The 23,010-nt window shown below is 46.7% G+C and overlaps 1 protein-coding gene across 1 annotated transcript in view; it reads right to left on the bottom strand.

Moving 5' to 3' along the window:
• Window positions 1-23,010, bottom strand: part of LOC136959344 (glypican-1-like) — a 42,869-nt gene extending 19,859 nt beyond the window's left edge. The window contains exons 1-3 of the mRNA XM_067253658.1: window positions 22,934-23,010; window positions 22,358-22,834; window positions 517-675 (exon numbers count right to left, since the gene is read on the bottom strand). Coding sequence (XP_067109759.1) covers window positions 517-675; window positions 22,358-22,526 — 328 coding nt within the window. The 5' untranslated portion in view covers window positions 22,527-22,834; window positions 22,934-23,010. The remainder of the gene's footprint in view (window positions 1-516; window positions 676-22,357; window positions 22,835-22,933) is intronic.

Here is a 23,010-nt window from a genome sequence, read left to right as displayed (position 1 = left end):
TGTGTGTGTGTGTGTGTGTGTGTTTGAGTGGGTGAAGGGAAAAACAGTACAGCAGTTCTGTGCTCTCTACCAAAATCAACACCAGCGAGCATTGCTTACAGTGTGCGTCACCATAAACACTCCCCTTGAAATAAACTGTCCTCTGACATTATGGTTCCACAGCAACATTCCTCACAGTGACAGGTCAATTCTCTAACGCCTAACACACACATACAGTATAAATATATACTGTAAAGTACACATGCACATACAGAACACAAACAAAACAGAAACACAGGCAACAAGTAAATATAGACAGTAATTACACACTGAGCATCATCGACCGTGGTGGTAGTCCAAGATTTACCACTGCAACATCTTACACACACCCTCAGCCCTGCCACACTGTCCATATACAAACACACTACAATGCAACACTCTACACACGCCCTCAGCCCTGCCACATTTGACGTATCTAAACATACAACACTGTGACAAACCTAAACACACATTCCACTGGAGAGAACACACCCTCACCGTCAAAGGCCTTGTAGTGGGCGTTGATGGTGGCCTGCTGGATATGTCCGGAGATCTTGAGGAGGTGCTCGGTCTCTATGCGGCTCAGGTTGGCCAGGGACTCCTCCATCGCACTGGTGCAGCAGGTGTAGCCTTGGGGGCAGACTCGCAGGTGCTCCCCTGGAGGGTAGAGGGAGGGGGCGGGGGGGGGGGGGGGGGGGGGGGGGTAGGAGGTTAGCACCAACATCTGAGATCATCCTCGCACATGGTTTTATTACGTCATTGTAAGATGAGATGCACCTGGATACTGTCTAGTGGATTGTTTTTTCATCACGGATATCAACAAAGCAAGAGGCTACTCTTTTTCATGTGATTCTTTCAACAGATGCTTGTATCCAAGGCGACGTACAAATCGGACAGAAAGTGCAGCAGAAGATCATGGATCGAGGGTGCATAGTTCTAACAGTACTGTAGTTCGGTGGAGTCACGGGTGGGTCTGTCTTTACCAGGCACAGTGCAAGGTGACCACATGTCAGCTACCAGACACTGTAAAACAATAAAGAAGTTGTCGGATACAGTGCAAGAAAAACATGAAGTTAAACCCATACGAACTTCACGCAATGTAGAAACTGGACCAAAGCGTACACTGTCCGTCCCATTACTGTCTGTTGCATCCTTACTGACAGGATAAACAGCCAATCAGATATGAGAAAGTGCTTGACTGCCGGCAATGATTGGTGAGAGACGGTTTCACGGTTTATGGCCACCAGCCAATCAGAAGGTGCAAGGAAGACAGTTTTCTTTAATTTTTCACATGAGAAGATTCAACATAATCATACACACATTACTAAACACACCCAATCTGAATGGTATGGCAATGGAAACCCTATTCAGCGTGTAATTACACGCTCCCTTTTTGGAGAGTTTGACAAATTAGTCTTTCAACCTAGAACCCACGGACCAATACAGCACTACACACACGGTGAATATGTTTGTCCGACCCTGCCAAGGTGAGCTGAACCATACACAGTGTGGCCTGTACTAGAGAATACCATTTACATGACCAGCCTCACACATTTACCACACACAACAAGCAACACTGGGGTTGCACTTTGAAAGGCCGTATCACGTTTGCTAAAATCAAATGTAGCCTTTCAAATGAAATAACAAAAGCAGATGGAAATTGTCCACTAATTAAATTGGAGGGAGCTTTTCGTATCGAGTGCTGTGCCCATCGAGCTGTGAAGTTATTGGCCAGAGTATTGGAGATCCTATCTCAGCCGGTCATCAGAACACACCATGTGTCTCAGCTGCTGGGCTCAGAGCCTCTTGATACAACCCAGAGAGATAAGCAGTCCTCTGGTTCATCAAAGCGATAGATGGCTTGTGTGCAGCTGTATATGATGTGTGTGTGTGCGTCTGACAGACTGGGAGAGTAGACGGGTATAGATCAGCGGTTTGAGCATTTGACTGCAGATCTAGAGGTCAAAGGTTCAAATTCTACCTTTGTGCTAGGATACAAGGGTCTGCTAAATGCATCCATTCCATGATAGACATTTGGCTTGCTGTTCAATGTGGTGGTGGAACAACTCTTCAAATCAAGACCGACTCCATGGGCGTTAGGTGAAGATGTGTGCATTTTCTTTGGTGTGTGTGTGCGTGTGTGTGCATATCACACAAGGGCCGCATCCTGTCCTGCACTTGAAGTAGTAGAGCAACTGGATGGGATTTTCCCGTTAGCTTTTAGTAGAGAATCAGCCTGATAGGAAGGTGACACACATCTCTGATATGGACCTGTGTGTGTGTGAGGGGGGAAGAGGGGGGCCTGTTGTTGGCTAAAATCTTTGTACTTATACCTGCTCCTCTGCCAGAATAGTGTGTGTGTGTGTGTGTGTGTGTGTGTGTCTGTGTGAGTCAATCCCCACCAGATCATCTTGCTTGCTGCCATTTGAAGGGCGTCTGAGTTAAGTGGACAAGCGAACACGCGATTCTACACACACCCTCACACCCACTGATCCACAGACAGACCTCAACACACACACACACACGCAATTGTTATGGCATAATAGCGGCTCAGTGGGTGCAAACCGGGATGGCACACTATCATGCGCATAATGATGACACACTGCAAACCTTCACGCTCTGTCCCATTTTGATGCTTTGTTGTTAACAGATTCCCTCTTCCAAACACAATAAGAAACTATACAGAGGGATGGTAAGAGATAGGCAGAGTGAAAGGCAGAGATAGAGTAAGAGAATGTGTAGTCCACCCACCCTGCCACCTCCCTAAACACACACACACACACACACACACACACACACACACACAAACGCACATTGCCCCTCCATTCACTCACGCTCAATTTCATTACCAGAGGACACTAGAGTAATCACTGCAGGACAGCTCCATCTGAAGAGGCCTATTCTAGCGAGGAGGACACACACACACACACCACTTCCACACACACCCACACCCCCCCACACATCCAGACACCCCCCCACACACACGCACACACACTTACTGTAATGCTCATGCCAGAACAACACAGAGGACATGCATATGGGGCTAGTGTTATTTGTCTTTACAAAAGGTGCGGCATTGTGAAAACTTGTGAGATCGTCCTACATTACATACAGCCCAATCACAGGGAGACACAGGTTCCACCAGCTTTTGTTGTTCCACCACTTAGAAACAGAAGAAGGGGGGGTCAGATGGCTGAGCGGTTAGGGAGTTGGGCTATTAATCAGAAGGTTGTTGGTTCGATTCCCGGCCGTGTCAAATGACGTTGTGTCCTTGGGCAAGGCAATTCACCCTACTTGCCTCGGGGGGAATGTCCCTGTACTTACTGTAAGTCGCTCTGGATAAGAGCGTCTGATAAATGACTAAATGAAATGACTAAGAACCGGGCTGGTACAGTAAAACAGCTTACCAGGGATGAAGTGTAACATCTGCCAGTTATCCTAACTCTGTAACTTCCTAACATGGTCTTGAAAGAACCTGTTCCAGGCCACATGACACACAAGCTCTATCCAATGGTATGAACCATCGCCTCAGAATCTGCGTGTGTATTTGAGTGTGTGTGCTCTCCCCACTGCGTCTCTCTGTTGCCCCTGACAACTTCCTGCTTGCCCTGACAAACAGAGCTACTACTCAGGAGAGCTATTCTCAGACGGTGAACTTATCAGTGCTCGCCAGGGAGGAAGGGTACTATGGAACAGACAACTGGGAGACAGAAGCAGGTCTAAAAGCCCAGGTCTAAGGACAAACCCTTCAGAAAAGTCAGGTGGCTGAGCGGTGAGGGAGCGGTGAGGGAGTCGGACTAGTAATCCGAAGGTTGCCAGTTCGATTCCCGGTCATGCCAACTGACGTTGTGTCCTTGGGCAAGGCACCCTACTTGCCTCGGGAGAATGTCCCTGTACTTACTGTAAGTCGCTCTGGATAAGAGTGTCTGCTAAATGTAAATGTAAATGTAGAAAAACTGAGAAATATGGGCTATTCATAAAGTACACAATATGGACACAAAAGAGACAAAAGATTTTGAGCACTTTGAGCAATTTTCTTCCTGTGAGACAGTGACAGAGGTTAAAAGAAATACTGACGAGAAAGAAAGAAAAGCAAAGGACGGGGGGGAGAGATTAGTGGATTAAACTAAAGAAATAAATGGAGTTGAATTAATTAATACATTAAACCCTAGCCTTGAAGGAAAATTGAGATTTACAAAAAGCAAACACACACAAAAAAGCCTTTACCACAGTTACCAGTGGGCGCTCGGCCTTTGCCCGAGAGACCCGTTCAAATGAAGGCCGGCAATGCTGACACCTGTCAACAACTCATGACGGCAATTTGTCTGTAATCTATCAATCCACTGACACTCAATGACACCCTGACACACTTGGATGATTGTAGCAGGTAATCTCCGATTGATATTATGTAAAAATACCTGTTTTGTATATGTGTGTGTGTGTGTGTCTGCCAGTGGTGGGACTTGAGGGATTAGAGCTGTAATCCAGTGATCTGTGTGTGTGAGAGTGTGTGTGCCACAGCTGGTCCAGGTGACGTCAGAGCAGAATGAAGATATGACCCAGCCACAGCTGGGCCCATTGGGGATTAGCAACACACAGGTGGACAACACACACACACATCGCTCCCCTTCCATCTCATCAATCTCTTTGGCTCTGCCTTCACCAGCAACCTCCATTCTCTGATTTTGCTATCATTTACTGCTTAAAGATGAGGGGGATAAGTCCACCCCCAGATAAAGGATGCAACAGGAAGGAAGACCGACAGATAGGCATGTAACAAAAATACAATGGCAGAGAGGTACACAGGCAGAGAGGCAGGGAGGCAGAGAGGCAGGTAGGCAGTCAGGCAATCAGGCAGTGAGGCAGCCTGGCAGGTGTAGTGACAGGCAGGCAGAAAATCAGGCAGACTGGCAGGCAGGTGACAAGGAAAGATAATTATAGTGTATGATAGATTACAACAGGTAACAAATTGGTAATTTAGTTAGCCCTCAAAAACCGACCAGGCTGCATTTTATGCCAGACCTGGAGTTGAAAGACACACAAGACACACACAAAGAAAATACAGCCATGTGGTGCACCAACAGAGTGCACACACACACCTACCTACAAACAAGCCTTACATACACAACCACGAAAAGGCACCTCAACACACATACATAGACATTTAAACACACAAAGTAAGACACACACACAGATCCCGAAAGTCACCCAATGAATAACCAATGACTGTGTGAGCAAAAAGTGACAGTCCTAATCCCAGAGTTAGATTCCACATCTCATTGGCTTCGCCTCAGCTCACTTTCCAGTCTATTCCAACTCTGACTTGAATGAATAAAAATGGAATTGAGCCCAGACCAGGTATATACCTGTCCCCAGCCTTGCTCTGAACTGAAACTGGTCAGCACAACAACAAATGCACCACATACACATCCTGCCCTAGTTAGGCCCTATATAAATGCATCTTGGAACACACATGTCTGGGCATGTGTGTGTTTGTCTGTGACCACAAAGCAAAACCATGTCTTAGGTCACGGAAAACATGAGACAACAACAAGCTGTGCTGACCTCATTTCCCTGTGTGTGTGTGTGTGTGTGTGTATGCAAGGTGTGTGCCAGTGCTGTGTGTGTGTGTGTGTGTGTGTGTGTGTGTGTGTGAGTCACAGCGTTCGGAAAGAGCACATTGTCACTGAAAGCGTTCTCAGAGATCTGACCTCTTTGACAGGCATTACAATCGAGACCCGGGGAGAGGGAGAAAACTGTATAGCAAGACACGAATAAACACAACACACACAAACACACGCAGGCGCACACATCCCAGTGAAGGGCAGAGCCAAATGAGCTGACACACTGGAGTCTGACAGGGCCCGCCACAGACAGCCTGCTAATGGAGTTGCATCTTCACACAGGATAAAGAAGGTGGGTGAGAGGCGAGGGAGACATTGATACAGGGGGACAGGGAGACAGGAAAGTCAAGGGACTGGCTGGGGTGTAGTTATAGTTACTATTGTTAGAGGTAGGAGATCTAAAGTGACAGAGAGAGAGAGACAGAGAGAGAGAGAGAGAGAGAGAGAGAGAGAGAGAGGATGAAGAGAAGTGGAGAGAGAGGAAGATGGAGCAAGAGGGAGAGACAGAGGGAGAGAGAGAAAGAGAGAGAAGGGTAGGTTGGAGGCTGGGTAATTGCCAGCACGGGTGAACGCACAGTTGTTTCCTGTCAGGACCTTCGACCTTCCCAGCATGCTGCCTACTGACTTGCCTCTCTTCATCCCCCCAACTGGTATGAACGAGGATGAATGAGAGACAGAAAAAAAGGCCCTGTAAAACCTAAACATATCTTTCCATCCCACCTGTGACCATTACTAATCAGGTGATTGTGACCTGTCACTCATCACCAGTTCCAGACACGTTGGCCCATAGGTAGATGCCTGAGACCGTTGCCGACCAAGGCTCAAAAGGGCTTCCATGTCTCTCGTCATTCTCTCCTCTACACACCTCGCACTCCTCCATCTCCCTGCGTGGCTTCTTCTGTCTTTCCTGGGCCTCTAGCCAAGGAATCGCTACTAAAGAGAGAGAGAAAGAGAGAGGCAAGCGGGGGCAAGAAAGAGAGTGTTTGAGAGGAAGACAGAGAGAGAGAGGGGGAGAGGGAGAGGGGAAAAAATAGATGGAGACACAGAGAGACAGAGAGACAGAGAGAGAGAGAGAGAGAGAGAGACCTACATAGGTCCTTCTCGCTCGCTCTGGCAGCGGTATTTTTGGGTAGGGCCAGATAACAACCTTGCGGGGAATCATCATCATGTCTTTTTACGCCGTTTGTCGGCATTTATAATCAATGAATGGCTGTGGCTCATGCTGAATCTCATCCTGTCATGCTGTATGTGGATTTACTATATTCAATTATATCAAATTCTAAAAGAATTAAGAAAACAAATAGGCCTATTGTAGGTTCACTTAAAGTGCCTTCTCTTAATCCCAAAGAAAACTTCACACACAGTTCTCTGATGAGCAATTTAGATTGAAGGATTACAGCTAGCCAGGCTCCAAAGGCTGGATATCTTACGCATGAATCGATCAGTTTAACTGTAAGAAAGAGGTTGTACACGAGATCAATGAAAAAGCGCTGCCCTCCTAACTCCCTTTGAGTGAACGGGATCAGTGTTTTGGAGCCGAGGGTGTGATGAGAGCGGAGTGTGACAGCGTTAAGTCCTTTTGATAGCATTGAGAAGACAAGTTATGTTGACACTCTGTGTGGTCTAATATTCACAGCGGGTTTGTACATGCTGACTGGTGTTATGCCGTGACTGAGACATGCCTCCAGACAGACAGCTGAAACAGACAGACTGATAAACGGGCAGACAGTTCCACAGACAGACAGTCTGACAGATGGATAGATGCATGGACAGGTGGGCAGACAAGCAGACAACACACATACAGACTGAAAGGCAGGCAGGCAGACAGACAGGCAGACAGACACAGAGACAGACACACAGAGACAGACCGGCGGGTCAGACTTTCTCTGACAGAATCCATGGATAAGAGAGAGAAGGATGGAGGAAGAGAGGGAGGCAAGAAGATCAAAATGCACAGTGGAGGGGAAAACGGAGACATCAAATCTTTAAAAAGACAGGAAAAGTGATGATGAAGAATGTGGCCTCTCGTTTCCCTTGACCATCGCAATCTTCCCGAACCAAACCGCAATGAAACGCCCCCAGAATCCGACCCCCTGCGTCATAGCAGTTAGCCAGCTCCCTCCAGAAACCAGGCCACCACTCCCTTTGTTCGATGTAGGCCACAGGCCGATGATGTCATTATCTTGCTCAGACGGAACAGCCAGGGTATTTACCAGTAAAATAATGGCAGTGGAACTACCAGCCATCCTTCTGGTGGAAGCGAAAGACGGGGGATTCTGAGAGTCTGAGTCATCTGTACTTTCATGGTCTGAAATGAGGAAACGAGATGATATGGTGGGATGGATGCAGCCTGCTGAATCATGATCACATGATGAGTGTCTGCGGCTAAACACTCGGTCGTGCCTCAGCGAGGGTACGTCATTTCAAGGCTTCCTGACAGGGTACTTCGTTTCTTCTTGGGTTGCAATTGGTTGGTCTCAGCCAAGGATTGATATCAATGCTCCTCTACTGTCTTAATAGAAGCTGAACCAAAACTGAGAAGGACCAGAACCAAAAACCCTACCAGCGCAACTAATTCCTGTTCGAAGGTCCGCAGTGTCTTCCTGACAAATGTAGCTTCCTGGACCTCCTGGCTCTACTCAAATGATTCAGCTGAGAATGGTTGCCCAGAGAAACAGGTCAGTTCAATCCATGAGTTGAACTATCGAACCAGCCAGAACCGAAAAACCAGGCAGGCTGGAGGAACCAACCGTGCTTTCACACATTCAGAATGACCCCAAAACCAAGTCCACAATACGATTGGTCAAAGGATCTCAATGTCTGTCAGCACCAGAGTTAAGGAAACACTCCATTGCCTCCAAAGTGACCCTTGGAAATGGAAAAATCTCAAAACGTTAAATGATATATGATACAAAATATTATTATTTTCCTTGTTGCAGACACGGACAGTGCAGATTATGTACAGTGTGAGGATTTACTTTTGGCCCAGTCACAATCCTAGCATTCTTCACACGGAGATCATCTGTGACTGCAGCAAATCATTCTGCACCATGTCTGTCTGCAGTCACTGGAGGACTACAGTGGACATCTTGAGCTTTGTTCAACATAAATCAAGAAACCCTTAGACATTGGACAATAATTTGTTGACATAGAGAAAGGCACACATTTCCACTCATTCAAACATGGAACTGGAAACATTCACAGATAAGTTCTACACAGCACCACCGCGGTCACAATGTCTCAAATTGCCCATCATTTCAGTAGGTTCAAAGAGTGAGCCAAAATAGTTTTTTAAATCCATGGTGGGATTGACTGCGATGAGATCTTTCCATTAGCAGAAAGAAAGAGAGATACCTTCATACAAAACAAACTGTACATGGCTTCTCCCCAGTTAAAACACTTGGCATGTAGCCCACATGAGACCAGGTTTATTCAGAACCTCTGACAGGTAAATGCATAAGATGTGTAGCGGAATGTTCCGGCCTTTCTCTGGCCCTGCTGCTGCTAAATACCCCTTTCATGTCAGTACTGCGGCGGTTTCCCACAGACCTCTCTCTCAGGGAATCAAATAAATAAAGCTCTACTCTTTCTGAACGCGGCTGCACAACTTCCCTCCCGCGTCGCTTCCTGGCCTTTTCTTCCCATCTCAATCACTCAATTTAAACTATTCGGCGCTTCTTCAAATGTCACTGCCTGTCACTTCCTCTTTCAGTACCCGTGAATTCACTTGTAAATATGAAACCCAGATATTTTGGTGTGACTCTTCTGTCTGGATCCAGTGTATTCCCTTTTCTCCTCTTCCCCTTTCATATGGGTGTGTCTCTTCACAGGCTTGACCAAACACCACATGTCTGTCTCTCTTGCAGTGATATACCGTATGTCGTTGTCTCTTTGTCTCTCTGTCTCTCTGTCTTGTTTTCTTTTTCTTTACATACTTTAAGCCTTTCTGTAGCACTCCCCTGTGTACCCTCTTGCTAGCTGTAGGCTCAACGGCAGGCAGATCTTTCACAACAGGGCATTTTTAAGCCAACAGACAGAGAGATAGCCTGGATATACAATATGTTGCCTTGAGATAGATATTTTGATCCTAGCCGACCTACTAAAAAAAATGATATACCTCTGAAATTTGTCTGAAACAGCTTTCTTACACAGTATATTACCACGTTCTCCATCTGCATATGGCTAACATTTGACGGATGGGCCGCTTATTAAAGGATGCATTTACAGTTAATGTATACATATTACATGATAGTCAGCTGCATCTGACATCAACATCATGAATATTCAGTCTCAGAGGATTTCAAGAGAGGTCCATCGTCAACTCAATAACGTACATTGAAAAAACACTCCCCTCTCAGCCAGTCTCCATATTACAATTTAGACAGCCTTATCTTCAAGCTGTCAAAATATTACTCGGGATATCTCCCCCTTCCGAGGAATGCCCAAGCACAACAGTGTGAAGGGGACAAAGATAGCATTCTACGCTGTCCTTCTCATCCTGAAAACACTCATTAGAGCTGGCCTCTCTAAAAGGCTAGATGGTTATCCCCTCACACACACATTCAGAGAGAGAGATAAAGACAGAGAGAGAGAGAGATACTGAGAGAGCGAGAGGAACTCAGGTCACTGCTTAACAGTCCCGCTCCTGCATTCGATCTACGGGGGAGACGACAGCATGGCTGCCTGCTGGGGTCAGCTGTAGCCACTCACACTGCTAGCACAGCATTGAAGATTTCCACCCACACCATCCTCAGCTACATCACCATCCTCAGCTACATCACCATCATCATGACCAAAATCAGTCCTTTTAATATGGGCTCTGCCCTCATCCTCCTCTTCAGCATTATCACACACCTTCATGATCTCTAATCTAATCAGCATCTTCTTCCTGCTCTGTGTGTGTGTGTGTGTGTGTGTGTGTGAGTGTGTGTGTGTGCGCGCGCAAGGGGGTGGGGGCGGGGAGGTAAAGGGGGGGGGGGGCGGTGCTGAGGGACTGTGATCAAAGAGTCGAGTAGCCAGTACACTATTCCTCTGACATCATCGCACTCCTCCCCGCCCGGAATCACAGCCAATCACAAAGCCCTCCATTGTGAGACTCGACAGGCTTCCTCCGCCCCCACCACGGCTGTGGACGGCAGAAAACTCTTCATTAACTCCTAATCTGTCAGCTGGAACAGAGGCCTGCCAAGGATAGCATGTCAGGTCATGTGTTCATTTGATCTCTCAAGGGGGAATTCTGCTGTGTGGGAGCCCATCCCTGCACCGTAGGATCTGCAGCCCAGACACCAGGCCAGGAACTTCACACACACGCCTCACATGAAGTTCCCTCTCTGACATGAGGGATTTGATCCGACAGACAGGATACACAAACACCCGGGTGTCTGACGGAAAGACATAGGCGAAAGGTGCGCTTGAGTGTCTCCTTGTTGCTAAGTTCTGCAGAATGTGAGGTGCTTTCATAGACCGCCAAGCTACATGTCCAGACTCGTTTCCAAAACTCGGACTCTCCAGGCTGCTTTCTCATCGCCACGGCGGAACAACTCTGACTGCGAACACTGATGTAACATACACTGGCATAGCAAAGCGCGACGGAAGATCCCGCAGAGATGTATACCGCATTGTACAATTGTCCGGGACAGCGCTGTGACCTACAGCGACCGCCTACACCGTGTCCAGGTCGAAGGTCGAGGTCTCCTGGGGTCTCAGGTGACCATGTTTTACCATCCATATTCTAACCAGGCCTGACCATGCTCAGCTTCGGAGATCAGACTAAATAGGGAGTGTTCAGGGTAGAGTGGCTGTAATAACAAACTAACTCGAAACATCTCTGTTCATCCGCATGGGTGATTCGACACTTATGGCAGGCGTTCTTTAACAGGTGCACTTCTCTCCATTGCACAACACTGCGGGCGCCATCTTTACCACATGACTCCGTGTGAACTGGTCTTCGACAAACTCATCCTCTCCTGAGTGGCCATTTCTGCCAGTAACAATAAAAAAACGACCTTATTTATTTACCCTCGTCGTTCAACGCTAGTGCAAATGCAAGTGCTTGTGACAGACAGAGATAACGCTGATTAAGATCCAGGAGTGTGGTGACACTGTGTTCCACCTCATTGAGAGCCTCATTAAAGGTGCAGACAGACAGATAAAGTGATGTTACAGGGCCTTTTACGATGAGCACATGCATCTGGAACAACAGAACACTCCAATCCTCCCAACACTCCAATAAAGAAGACAGAAATATTCACAATCCAGTTTAAAGCATTCTTAGTAGAACGGATACTGGATATTTTTTCGCACACAAACTCACACACAGAGTCCAGCGTCACCAATAACCCAGACAGAAAAACACAGACTCCCTGAGTCTCTTGTGTTTCCTGTCCCGATCAAGGGATTTACTAATTAAAACCTCATTACATCCTAGGAACACAGGATCGCTCTGGCATCATAAACACAAACAAAGGAACTTCGCCATCTGACTGTACTGTTTGTGTTCTCCCGCAATAAACTAGCCTGAGTGTGTGTGTGTATGTGTGAGAGAGAATCTGTGTGTGTGTGTTAGTCCGTGTGCGTGTTCAGGGGGGTGGTGGGGGCGGTGTTCGTCTGCAGGGGAGCAGAGCTGAGTGGAGACGATTAGCAGAGTGACTTTCCCAGGGACAAGAGAGCATCTAATTCCTGTGTAAACACAAAACGTACTCTCAGAACGTGAGAGAGTCCTGACAATTTCCTCCACTTACTGGTCCAATTCCTTCTTAGAACTATCTGAAGAAAACAGAACGGAACCTGGCAGCACTTTTACAACACTGGAACTTCCTGGTTGAAACGTCAACGTGTTTCAACCAGGCCTGGTTACTAAACATGTTTATGTTTGCATGTTATTGTGTCATCACCTACACTTGAGTTGGTGATATTACATACACTGTGGGGTTGCATGGATTCAATTGGCCATTATGACAGTTTATCATCGTCATTATAAAGATCCATGACTGTTCAACACCTTGGAGAGCAGGACCTGCCCCCCAAGACACCATTTGGCTACGATGTCTGTACGAGTCCTCTGGGCTTTCTTTGTGAAGGTAGGCCGACTGTCAGGCAGACAGACAGACAGACAGACAGACAAGAAGGTAAAAAGTGGGATATTAAATAATAATAGATGAATGATGGACAGGTACGCGGCGTAGCGGAGGCCGTGTGTATTTATAGCTGTGTGATGGTGTATTAACATGTGAGGTGGGCTGGTCAGTGTGATCATCTGCTGCCTAGGCTATCTGCTAACAGCCACCGCTGTGAGGGCAGTCCAATACAATAACCCTCCCTGTCTGTTTAGAGGGAGGAGAGGCTTCTAAAAGCAGGGCAATATGATAAAAAGATAGATAATAAGGAGTGGGAGTGAGAGATAGGCAGAGAGAGATGGTGAGAGGGACAAAGGAAAAAGGAATACTTACTATATACAGTCAAATGTTCAGTTCATTACTGTATGCTAGCCCAATTTCTTACTAGAAAGGTCAACTAGCTTGGCTTCATTTCTTGCACTAAATAAACGGTTTCATGGCAGACCTTCCGAGCACTAGGGGATGATAATTACATTACACGCATAAACAAACCCACCAAAACATTTACACAAATGCCCATACATACACAAACGCACACTTTCTCCGGAGGACAACTGTCTTGTCGAGGCGGCTCAGTGCTTTATAAATATCGCACACAAGGTCACACAGGATTTGAATTCCCATCCCCTAAATTTGTCAACAACCCTGCCTGCCATGCCTGCCATGCCCAAACTACCTTGGCACCCAATAGGCACACGTACCTCTGTACCGAATGCCAACTCCGACAGGAACATGGTTGTGGTTGCAGTGCCAGCCAGCCTCTATTCTTGTCTATAACTCTTGTCTAAAAGTTTGAAATTTGATTGGCCTGCCAGTGCATGAAAGATAATAATCAATCTAGAATAAGTGATAGAGGGGGGAAATGTGTTGGGGAACTAGTTTGAGATTGATTTCACTTTAACGATGCAGGGTCTGCACACACAAACACAAGGTTTTACAAATACATACTCTTCCAAAGGTTCAAAAATACACACACATCAGTCAGCTGGGTGGACTTGTGTGCAGTCGGTACAGAGGTCGAAGCAAGGCGTGACCTAGACTGAATGACAGAGGTTCAAACAGCGGGTCTCGGAGTCAAAGGACTATGTATGTTTACAGAACAGCTGTGGCACAGCTGCAATACAGTAAGTGTAAGTGTCAGACTATGTTGGTGTGTGCAGTGTGACAGTCAAGTCTCCCTAAAACCTCTCTGGAGATAAAGAGCCTGAAAAAGAGAGGGAGAATGTGAGGTGTGTGACTAAAGGGCCCAGTCTAAGCTCAATGCCAGTCACACAGGCAGGTAGGCAGGTAGGCAAATAAGCAGACAGGCAGTCAGACAGGCAGGCTGGTAGGTAGGCAGGCAGCGCCTCTGGATTTGTGATTTAATTTGTGTGAGTGATGCCTCGGGGCCTGGGATGCTGCTGCTGGGAGGCTGGGCCCAGGACAAGGACTGCTCAGCTTTACAGCTGAAGGAGATTTACACACGCACACACACACACACACACACACACACTCCCAAGCAAACACACCCACTCACAGAAACACCAATCAAGATCAACTTCAACTTCAGTTGCCACTTGTACTGAGTACAGGAACAGGTAGGCAGGTTGGACCTGCTCCTCTTGACAATCCCTAGCAGCCTATCTAAACCTCCAATAAAGAAGCTAAACATTTAATGAATAGGTCCTAACCAATTATGAGTTCATATGCATCAACAATGTGTAAAATGTAAGTAAAAAACGGATCAATTGCATACTGAATAATTCACCTAACAACTGAGAATAACCTAAGCTAAGAATAATAACTAAGAACTAAGAACTAAGAAGGTGTGTTTGTGTATCATCACTCACACACAAGCACAGGCAAATACACACAGACACACACAGACACAGCAGATAGGAGTTAATTAATCTAAAGAGAGGAGAGCGGTGGAAAGAAGAGGATAGTGAAAAAAGGGAGATTATGAGAAGGGAACTGATCCAGAAACAAAAGAAGAAAATAAGGATGAAAAAATATGATAAATGACTGAAATGGAAAAAGAGAGAAAGAAAGGAAATGCTTAGTATCCCATCCATACAGTACACGAGGGCCTCATCCATCTCAATTTTCATGCATTGCTCTCTCTCTCTCACACTCTATCGCACACTCTATCTCTCTATCCTTCTCTCTGTGTCAATCTCAGAAGGATTCGTTGAGAACATGAAAGATTTACAAGAACAGACTTTTAGTAAGAGCCAGGACCAACCATCCACACAGACACACACACACAATCACACACACAGCAAAACACATACATAACCCCTTTCACACTCACATTTGCACACTCACACATACAGAGACTTAAGACAATTCTTTTGCAGAGCCAGAAATTAGATTAAAAAAACACTAGGGAGGAGAAGGGCACACACACATATACATTTTACATTTAGTCATTTAGCAGACGCTCTTATCCAGAGCGACTTACAGTAAGTACAGGGACATTCCCCCGAGGCAAGTAGGGTGAAGTGCCTTGCCCAAGGACACAACGACATTTGACAAGGCCGGGAATCGAACCAGCGACCTTCTGATTACAAGCCCGACTCCCTCACTGCTCAGCCACCTGACTCCCTGATAAACACACCTACACACACACACACAAGCACACGCATACACACATACACGCTCACACAGATACATGAACAAAAGCATGATACCTTACCATCCAGACCAAACACTGAACACAATGTTGCTTACACACACACACACACACACACAACATCCTACACATACGAAGCTGGAGTTGAAGGGGTTCGCTTTAGCGATTTAAAATATTTATAAGCCAGGACTCTGCAGGGGAGGAACAGGAGATGAAAATAGTGAGAGTGAGAGGGCAGATAAGGGAGAGACATGGAGAGACAGAACCACTAAGATGCACTCCATTCAACCAGAGTGGGAGGAAGGGAAGCTGAATAAGCTGGAAGTCTGGGAGTGAGGGGAGGAGGAGAGGACAGCACCCTTTTAGCACTTCTGAGAGGGGCGCAACACCACCCTTCCTGACCTCTGTTTATCTCCCCCTCCTTCCCTCTCTCTCCCAGACCTCCACCAAAAGGAATTAGAAGACTGTAGAAAGACACAGACTGGAAGAAAACTCTCCCAACCAAACTAAACTAAACGGCTTGTTTTGCTGATGATGCAGAGCAATGTGCAAACTCTACCATACAGATAACTGCTACGTAAACATCTCAAAAAGCCCCCGAAAGTTTTAAATTGCATTCATAGCATGCCCAGCCCAAGATAAGGTCATTTCTCAACGGACTATTTCATCTTTTAAAGGCAACCGTGGGGTTTGGAGATCTCTAAACTAATTCCACAGCAGAGTGGGATCCAAACAGCTCCTGGGGTGTAAGTACTGTAGCTGTTAAGAGAGGAGGAAAGAGGAACAATCTCTCCTCTTTCATTACATTTCAAGATATGGGGAGAGCAGAAGGAGCAGACTGTGACGGTGTTGAGAGAAAGCAAAGCCAATAAGCAGCTTGATTAGATCCACTTTACAAATATTGTAGTTTATCAACACAAGGTAATGGACCACAATGTTCTTGTGTTTGATTGCCTGGTTAGTATGTCCTGGCTGTACCCGTGCTGTTGCTGTCTTCAGGAAGAGGATATAGATTATAGAGAGGGGGATGGGTTAAGCTCAGTGGCATTTGACTCCAAATCATGAGGTTGCAGGGTCAAATTCCTGCACTGAATATTGCTTTGGATAAAAAGGTCTGCCAATGAGTACATTACTTGGACACAATGCTGCTTTGAGTGACATGCTGGACATGAAACCAGATCCAGATGTTAGGTGGACTTAATGACTGTAACCCTCTTTTACTAGCAGGTGTTGTTGGCTGGGAGACGATTTGAATGTGTCAAAACGACTTTGTTAAATTAGTATGTTCCTGGAAAATGCTGAAATTGTCTACTCAAGTAGACATACTACTGCATTCCAAACATACACACACACCTGCTTTTGTGGCAAACAGAACTACACATGCACGCTGTTCTGGTTGTCTGAGGAGGCCTAATTAAGACGTTTTGTTAAGCAATCAGCAAGGGAATGTGTGTGTGTGAGAGAGAGAAATAAAGAAAGAAAGAGAGAAAGAGTTGTATGTGGCAGTGAGTGGGAAAAGAGAGTGGGAAAGAAATAGAGAGAAAAGAGTGTGTGTGTGCGAAATAGTCGTGGCTCCCTTCTTCACTGTTCTTCCACTCTCTCTCTCTCTCTCTCTCTCTCTCTCTCTCTCTCTCTCTCTCTCTCTCTCTCTCTCTCTCTCTCTCTCTCTCTCTCTCTCTCTCTCTCTCTCTTATCTCTGTCTCTCTCTCTCTCAGACACAGCCACCGCTTTTTAAATATTCTTTTGCAGTTGGCCAATGGCCGGGGGAACAATACCAATCGAATCAAACAAGGCACAGAGAGCCCTGGTTAGAAGTGTGTGTCCTCTTGTGCTCTGCTCCTCTAGACTTAATTGATGCTTCAGGTGTCTAGGGTGTGCTCCTTCAGCTTGTCTGTCAGGGCTGCTCAAAAGCACTCCATGTGACTGGCAAGTTCCAACACCTCTTTTGTGTATTTTCCTCCGTCACATTCCTTCATTCTATATTATGATATACGTTTTATTCTGTAAAGGACTGTACTTTCCCACTCCCTCTTTCTCTCCTGCTCGTCACTCAGTTCCTGTCTAGAATATGTTTCCCTTGGTGGGACTAGTGTGGTTTAACAAGTCTGAAAGAAAAAAAAAATCACTTTTTATTTGGTCTTTTACTGTAATCTGTTTTACACTTCCTGGAACAAGTATCCTGCTATCACATGTTTTCATAAACGTTGGGGGACAGTTCTTTTGGAGCTGGAGCCTCATTGTGTGCAGGATTACAAATGTGAGGCTGAGGCTGAAAAAGGGTTTTACTGCCTTAAGACTGTTTCATCGTTTTCTCTTCCAGCATAAAGTGGCCTTTGCTACCCCCTGGTCTCTCAGCACCAGTCAGACGTGGACCCTGGGCCCTGGGGCCTGCCCTGTCACCTTACACAGATCCATCAAACAGGCCTGCCAGTGGGGGAGGAAAGGTCACCTTGGCTAGTGTTGTCTCCTGTCCCCTGAGGAACAGTGGGGATTGCATGCGTCTGTGTGTGATTTTGTGAGTCAACTGCATTTGTGTGCGTGTGTGTATGTACTGTGTGTGGACCTGCTAAAGGTGCCATTTGCTCTGGTGTAAATCCTCCTATATTTCATACAAACAGGCCTCCTGCTACTGTGCACACCCAAGCATGCACAAACACACAGAAGCATGTTCAAGTGCTCGAGTGGGACACACACACACATTCTTTTCTACATTTCTCTCGCTCTTTCTATTAAGACCGCTGTACCGGAATCCCATACGTAAGTCCATAGAGGTGTGTGTGTGCATGTGTGTACACCTGCACTCTCACATGTGAGAAGGAGTTATACACCACCAGAGGGCAGATAGTAGGCTTGGAGATGAACAGACAGACACAGAACGCAGATGCCTCTGGTAAGCAGTGATGTTGAATTCTTATTAACTTGATGTAAAATTCCACCCACCCGTCCATTTAATCTCTGAGAATGGCAATTTACAGCTGTGCTGCAACTCTACTTTTCTCTCCTCACCGAAACTCTCCTCGCCTTTCCTCTTACCAATTTCCCCTCGAAACATCTCCCTTCTCTCAAATTCTTCCTTCTTTTCCTATCCTCTCTCTTCCCTGATAGATAGATACATAGATAGTCCAATCCCTCCTCTTCTCTTCTCCTCTCCTCCTACTTTTCTCCTCTCCTCTTCCACTGGAGAACATCAAACACTCCGTGGTCTGTTTCATGCTTCCAGCAGCCCATTATGGCTTAATGCTTCAGAAGCTTCTTACTGACATCAGCATTTTAACAACTTCAGCACATACACAGGGTAGGCAAACAGACGCAAACACACACACACACACACACACACAAACACCCCCAAATGCACAGCCCACTGACTTTCAAACGGCAACAGATTTATGGAGCGCCAGTCAGTCAGACAGATAGAAGTGTTGTATTCCATCTAAGCAAACCCGGGATACACACATGTGGGCCCGACAACCGAGCACATGCCAGGGAGAGAACCCCCTCCGAGCGCCTGGATCTTTGACGAACAGTGTGGGGCTCCCGTCGTCACATCCCAGTCTGCTCCGTGATGCAGAGAAAACCCCATAAACGTCCGTGTGCATTTAATGTGTGTTTGTGTGAGCGGAGGCAGACTGGAGAGGGGGGGGGGGGGGGGGGTATCGATGTCAGAGACATCCAAAATAACCGTGGGCAAAAAAGCTGTCGTCGTTCACTTCCAAATGCAGGGTATAGCAGCTCCATCAGCATGGACGCCCTGTCTCCATACAGCTGCTCTGAAGCAGGCAGGGGTCAACCTTTAGCTGGGCCTGCAGGGTTCCTTCCAGGCCAGAGACAAGCAGACCCCCCTGGGTTATATTTTTAGACAGCCTTAGCCTCAAAATGAAGGCTGTTTGAGACCTTCAGCTGGACACAAAATGTCACAGGCTGCACGGTTGCTGCATGCCGTTTGGCGGGTGTACAGTGGCTGTCGGCTGTCTTTGTGCGTGTGTGTGTGAGGGGCATTTATTTAACTGTTATTGTGGAGAGCAGAAAAACGAGTTACATTTGAATGTGTGGAATTTGTGAATTCGGTTAGAATTGGGGTTAGGAGTTAGGGATGGTTTTGGGGTCAATGTTAGGAGCAAGGCTTAGGTTTCAGATAATGTGTTCAGGATAAGGTTTTATCATATCACTAACCTGATTTAAAAAGGTGATATTGAGTCAACCAGGGAGATTGTGTTGTGTGTGTGTGTGTGTGTATGTGCATGGAAGGGGGAGGAGGTTAATGCCACACATGCCCCCCCTCCACACACACACACAGATGTAACACTATGGTGCAGAGGCGGTCTCAAATCGTCAAAAGCACAGAAATTCCCATGCCTCTCCTCACCACTTTGACACACCGAAAATAGACAAATACCACGTTCAAACCCCAACTGAGTCTTTAGCGACAACCCATCATCCCGGCCCTACACCCCCAACAACTGTGTCGCTATCCACACACACACTGATTTAGCCGATGTCTCCACCCACACCCGTAATTAGTGTGCAACATAGTCCCAGAGCCAATACGCCGTTTGTAAACAGCAGGGAAGAAGCATAGACCCTGGGGATAGACAAGCTAATAACCAGGCCTTTGGAGCTCCTACTGGAGGTGTCCAGGAGTTGACTGTGTAATGGTTTGTGGGCGTGTGTGTGTGTCCGTGGAGAGAGAGACAGAGTATGTGTGCGTATGAACGTGTGCGTGTGGAGGGGGAGACAGACTGTGTGTGTGTGTGTTTGTGTGAATGTGTAGGTGTGTGTGTGTGTGTGGCTCAAAACAGGCACCGTTGACGATTTCGATAAACGGGGAATGTCCTCGTCCCAAAGACAAACCGATCGTTAAGCCTTCGTCACTGTAATGATGGGGTGGGACAACGAGGGCACAACCCACTCCTACCCGCCACCTCACACACACACACACACAATAACACACAATCAACCGGCATCACTATGAAACCATGCCAAAATCACACAACCACAACACCGTAACGTCTATCTATACACACGATCACACTATAAGATAAAAAAGGATTAAGGCACAAAACAGGCTCAGTTCTCTTGGGATTACATAATCAGTACACAGGAGAGTCCATGCAAGATCTGGCGTCGATGCTAAAGCATGCTTCGAGACAGATATTCGAGTGGGAGTCGAACTACACTCCTCGTCTCCTAGCTTACTTGTCTTCTCGTTTCCTTCAAGCAAAAAGTGAACAGCCAGCATGTCACAAGCTAATACGACATCGGTAAGACCTGTTGGATGTCGTGACTGGAGAGCTCCAATGATGAGAACAGAGGAAGGAGACGTGGAAGGAGACGGAGGAGAAACAGAAAGAGATTGATGAGGGATGGGGAAAAAAAGAAGGGACGGAGAGGAGAAGATACAGGGCTGGAGGAGAAATGGAGGAAGAGGAAGGTGAGAGATGGATGGAGACCTTCACATTTCTGGAGGCTCACAGCAGAACAGGGAAAGAATCCTTTTGACCTTTGGGAATTGGGACACGGTCTCGTTGTCACACAGTAAATCACAGAAGTGCTCTGCTAACCAGCTTGAGACGATTCGGAACGGTACCATGATGAAGGTCGTGGGACACCCAGGACATGCCACAGGTCATTGGTTAGAAGGTGTGCCCACCGCCCCAGAGCCTTGTCATTAGAACACTTTGGTATGTTCAGGAGGTACAGAATGAAGAGATCCTGAACCTCCTTGCTATTCCTTCTTCATCCCTTCTAGCTTTATCTGTACTGGTATACTCTCTCTCTGTCTTGGTCTCTGTCTCTCCCCCCCTCTCTCTCTTTCTCTCTCTCTGTCTCTGTCTTGGTCTCTCTGTCTCTCACCATCTTCTGACAGACTCAGACAGATGGCAGTCGTATGTGACGGATCTGTGCTGTAAGCCTTGTTGATTAGACACTGATGAAAGAAAGGGCTGTCACATCAGCCCACAGGGCCGGCTGTGCTGTTAATGTCCGGTGATTGATTAAGACTCAATGGTTAATCATTTTGATAATGGCAAATTGGCAACGGGGCCTCCCCATTTTAATGATGGCTGTCACTTGGTGACACTAACTGTTCCATCCAGAGACATCGCAACATCATAGAGTGATTAAAATGAACGGCTACCGTTGAAATGACCTGGTTACAGCTGCAAATACAAACACACACACACACACACACTCACACACATACAAACATACACACATCTTATTTAATAGTGCAACATTGGTTTCTCGTGCAGGAGGGGCTTATATCTGAGTATGGACATTGCAAGGAACAGTGTGTGTGCATGTGTGCACATGTCTATGTGTCTGTGTGTACGCATGTGCAGTATGTGTGTGGGTTCATGCACGCATGTAAAAATGTGTGTGCGTGTGTGTGTGTGTCTGTGTGATGTGTGTGTGTATATGTGTGGTAACCACTGTGGATAATTTCCTGGAAGGCTCACAGGCAATCCTAGGAGACATAGCTAGATTGTGATAGCGCCTATGAAAAGAACCCTTTCTGACATCAGAGGATGACACCCTGAGCATATTTGAGCTGCAGTTATATGACATGTGGTCAACTGACTTTCGACTGGAGTTTTCAGATAAGGACTCTGTGAATGAGAGACACAAAGAATGAAAGGGAAGGGGGGTGGGTTGGGGGGGGGGGGGACATCCGTGTGTGTTTGGGGAGGGACATTATCTAATCCTAAATTAATCGAGTCCAAATGTGTTAATAATGTTGGTAGCCTACACTTGGCAGTGTGTATTCCACTGTATTCAATGTGGAGCAAAACAGGCCTAATTTGCCATGTCTAAATTTGTTATTTTCAAGCAACTTGCCTGAGGTTATCCTCATGGCCAGTTAAGACAACAGGCAAATCATTTCAATAAATGTAAACTGACAAAATGATTGGTCATTTCTGAACATTAAAGGAAGCTAAGTGAAGCACACCCGGCATGTGCGCTGCGCGTTGAGGTTATCTGAAGCGTACCTGATATTTCAGACAGGGGAACTTCGTCCAGACCGAACCCTTTGCCAGTGTAAAACTTCCTGATATCCGAACAACTCCGGGCTTTGGTGATCGCGTCGTCCCCATTCCCCAGCGCAGTTAGAGCGCAGAGGACCAGAATAACAATCACATACGAATCCATCCCCGCCATCCCGACCGTTACTGGGGCCGCCGAGGGAAAATCAGGCAGACAGGTGACTGAGCGAGGGAATTACTCCCGTTGGTCAGAATCCCCCTTTAATACCCGCTCCACGTCCTCGCCTGTTGATAGGGCTCCGCTCCTTTCTCCGCGCGCTACTGCTCGAAACAAGTGAGAGTCTTGAGCACGCACGATGCAGACAGCGGAGCCTTTAACTACAGTGACCCAATTAAAGAATCACGCATCTGTGTTGAGCCAGTGCATCTCAAATGTGTCCGGCGTCTCGATGTTCAGTCGCCTGATTCGACTGTTTGTCTCACCTGAGAGTAGGTAAGAGAGAGTTAGAGGGCACCAAAATAAGTATCGTGAATATCGTGAAGTGCTGAGGTGTCACTCAACATAGCTTTATGAATCTTTACCTTGATATGTCTCGAGGGGATCCAAGGACGGGGAGCGCGGCGAAGGTTCAGCGGGAATGAAGGGTCCGATCTGTTTC

Source organism: Osmerus mordax, chromosome 16 (assembly GCF_038355195.1).
Source record: "Osmerus mordax isolate fOsmMor3 chromosome 16, fOsmMor3.pri, whole genome shotgun sequence".
In the NCBI taxonomy this organism is placed as follows: Eukaryota; Metazoa; Chordata; class Actinopteri; order Osmeriformes; family Osmeridae; genus Osmerus; species Osmerus mordax.
This window is presented reverse-complemented; position numbering and strand designations above follow the sequence as displayed.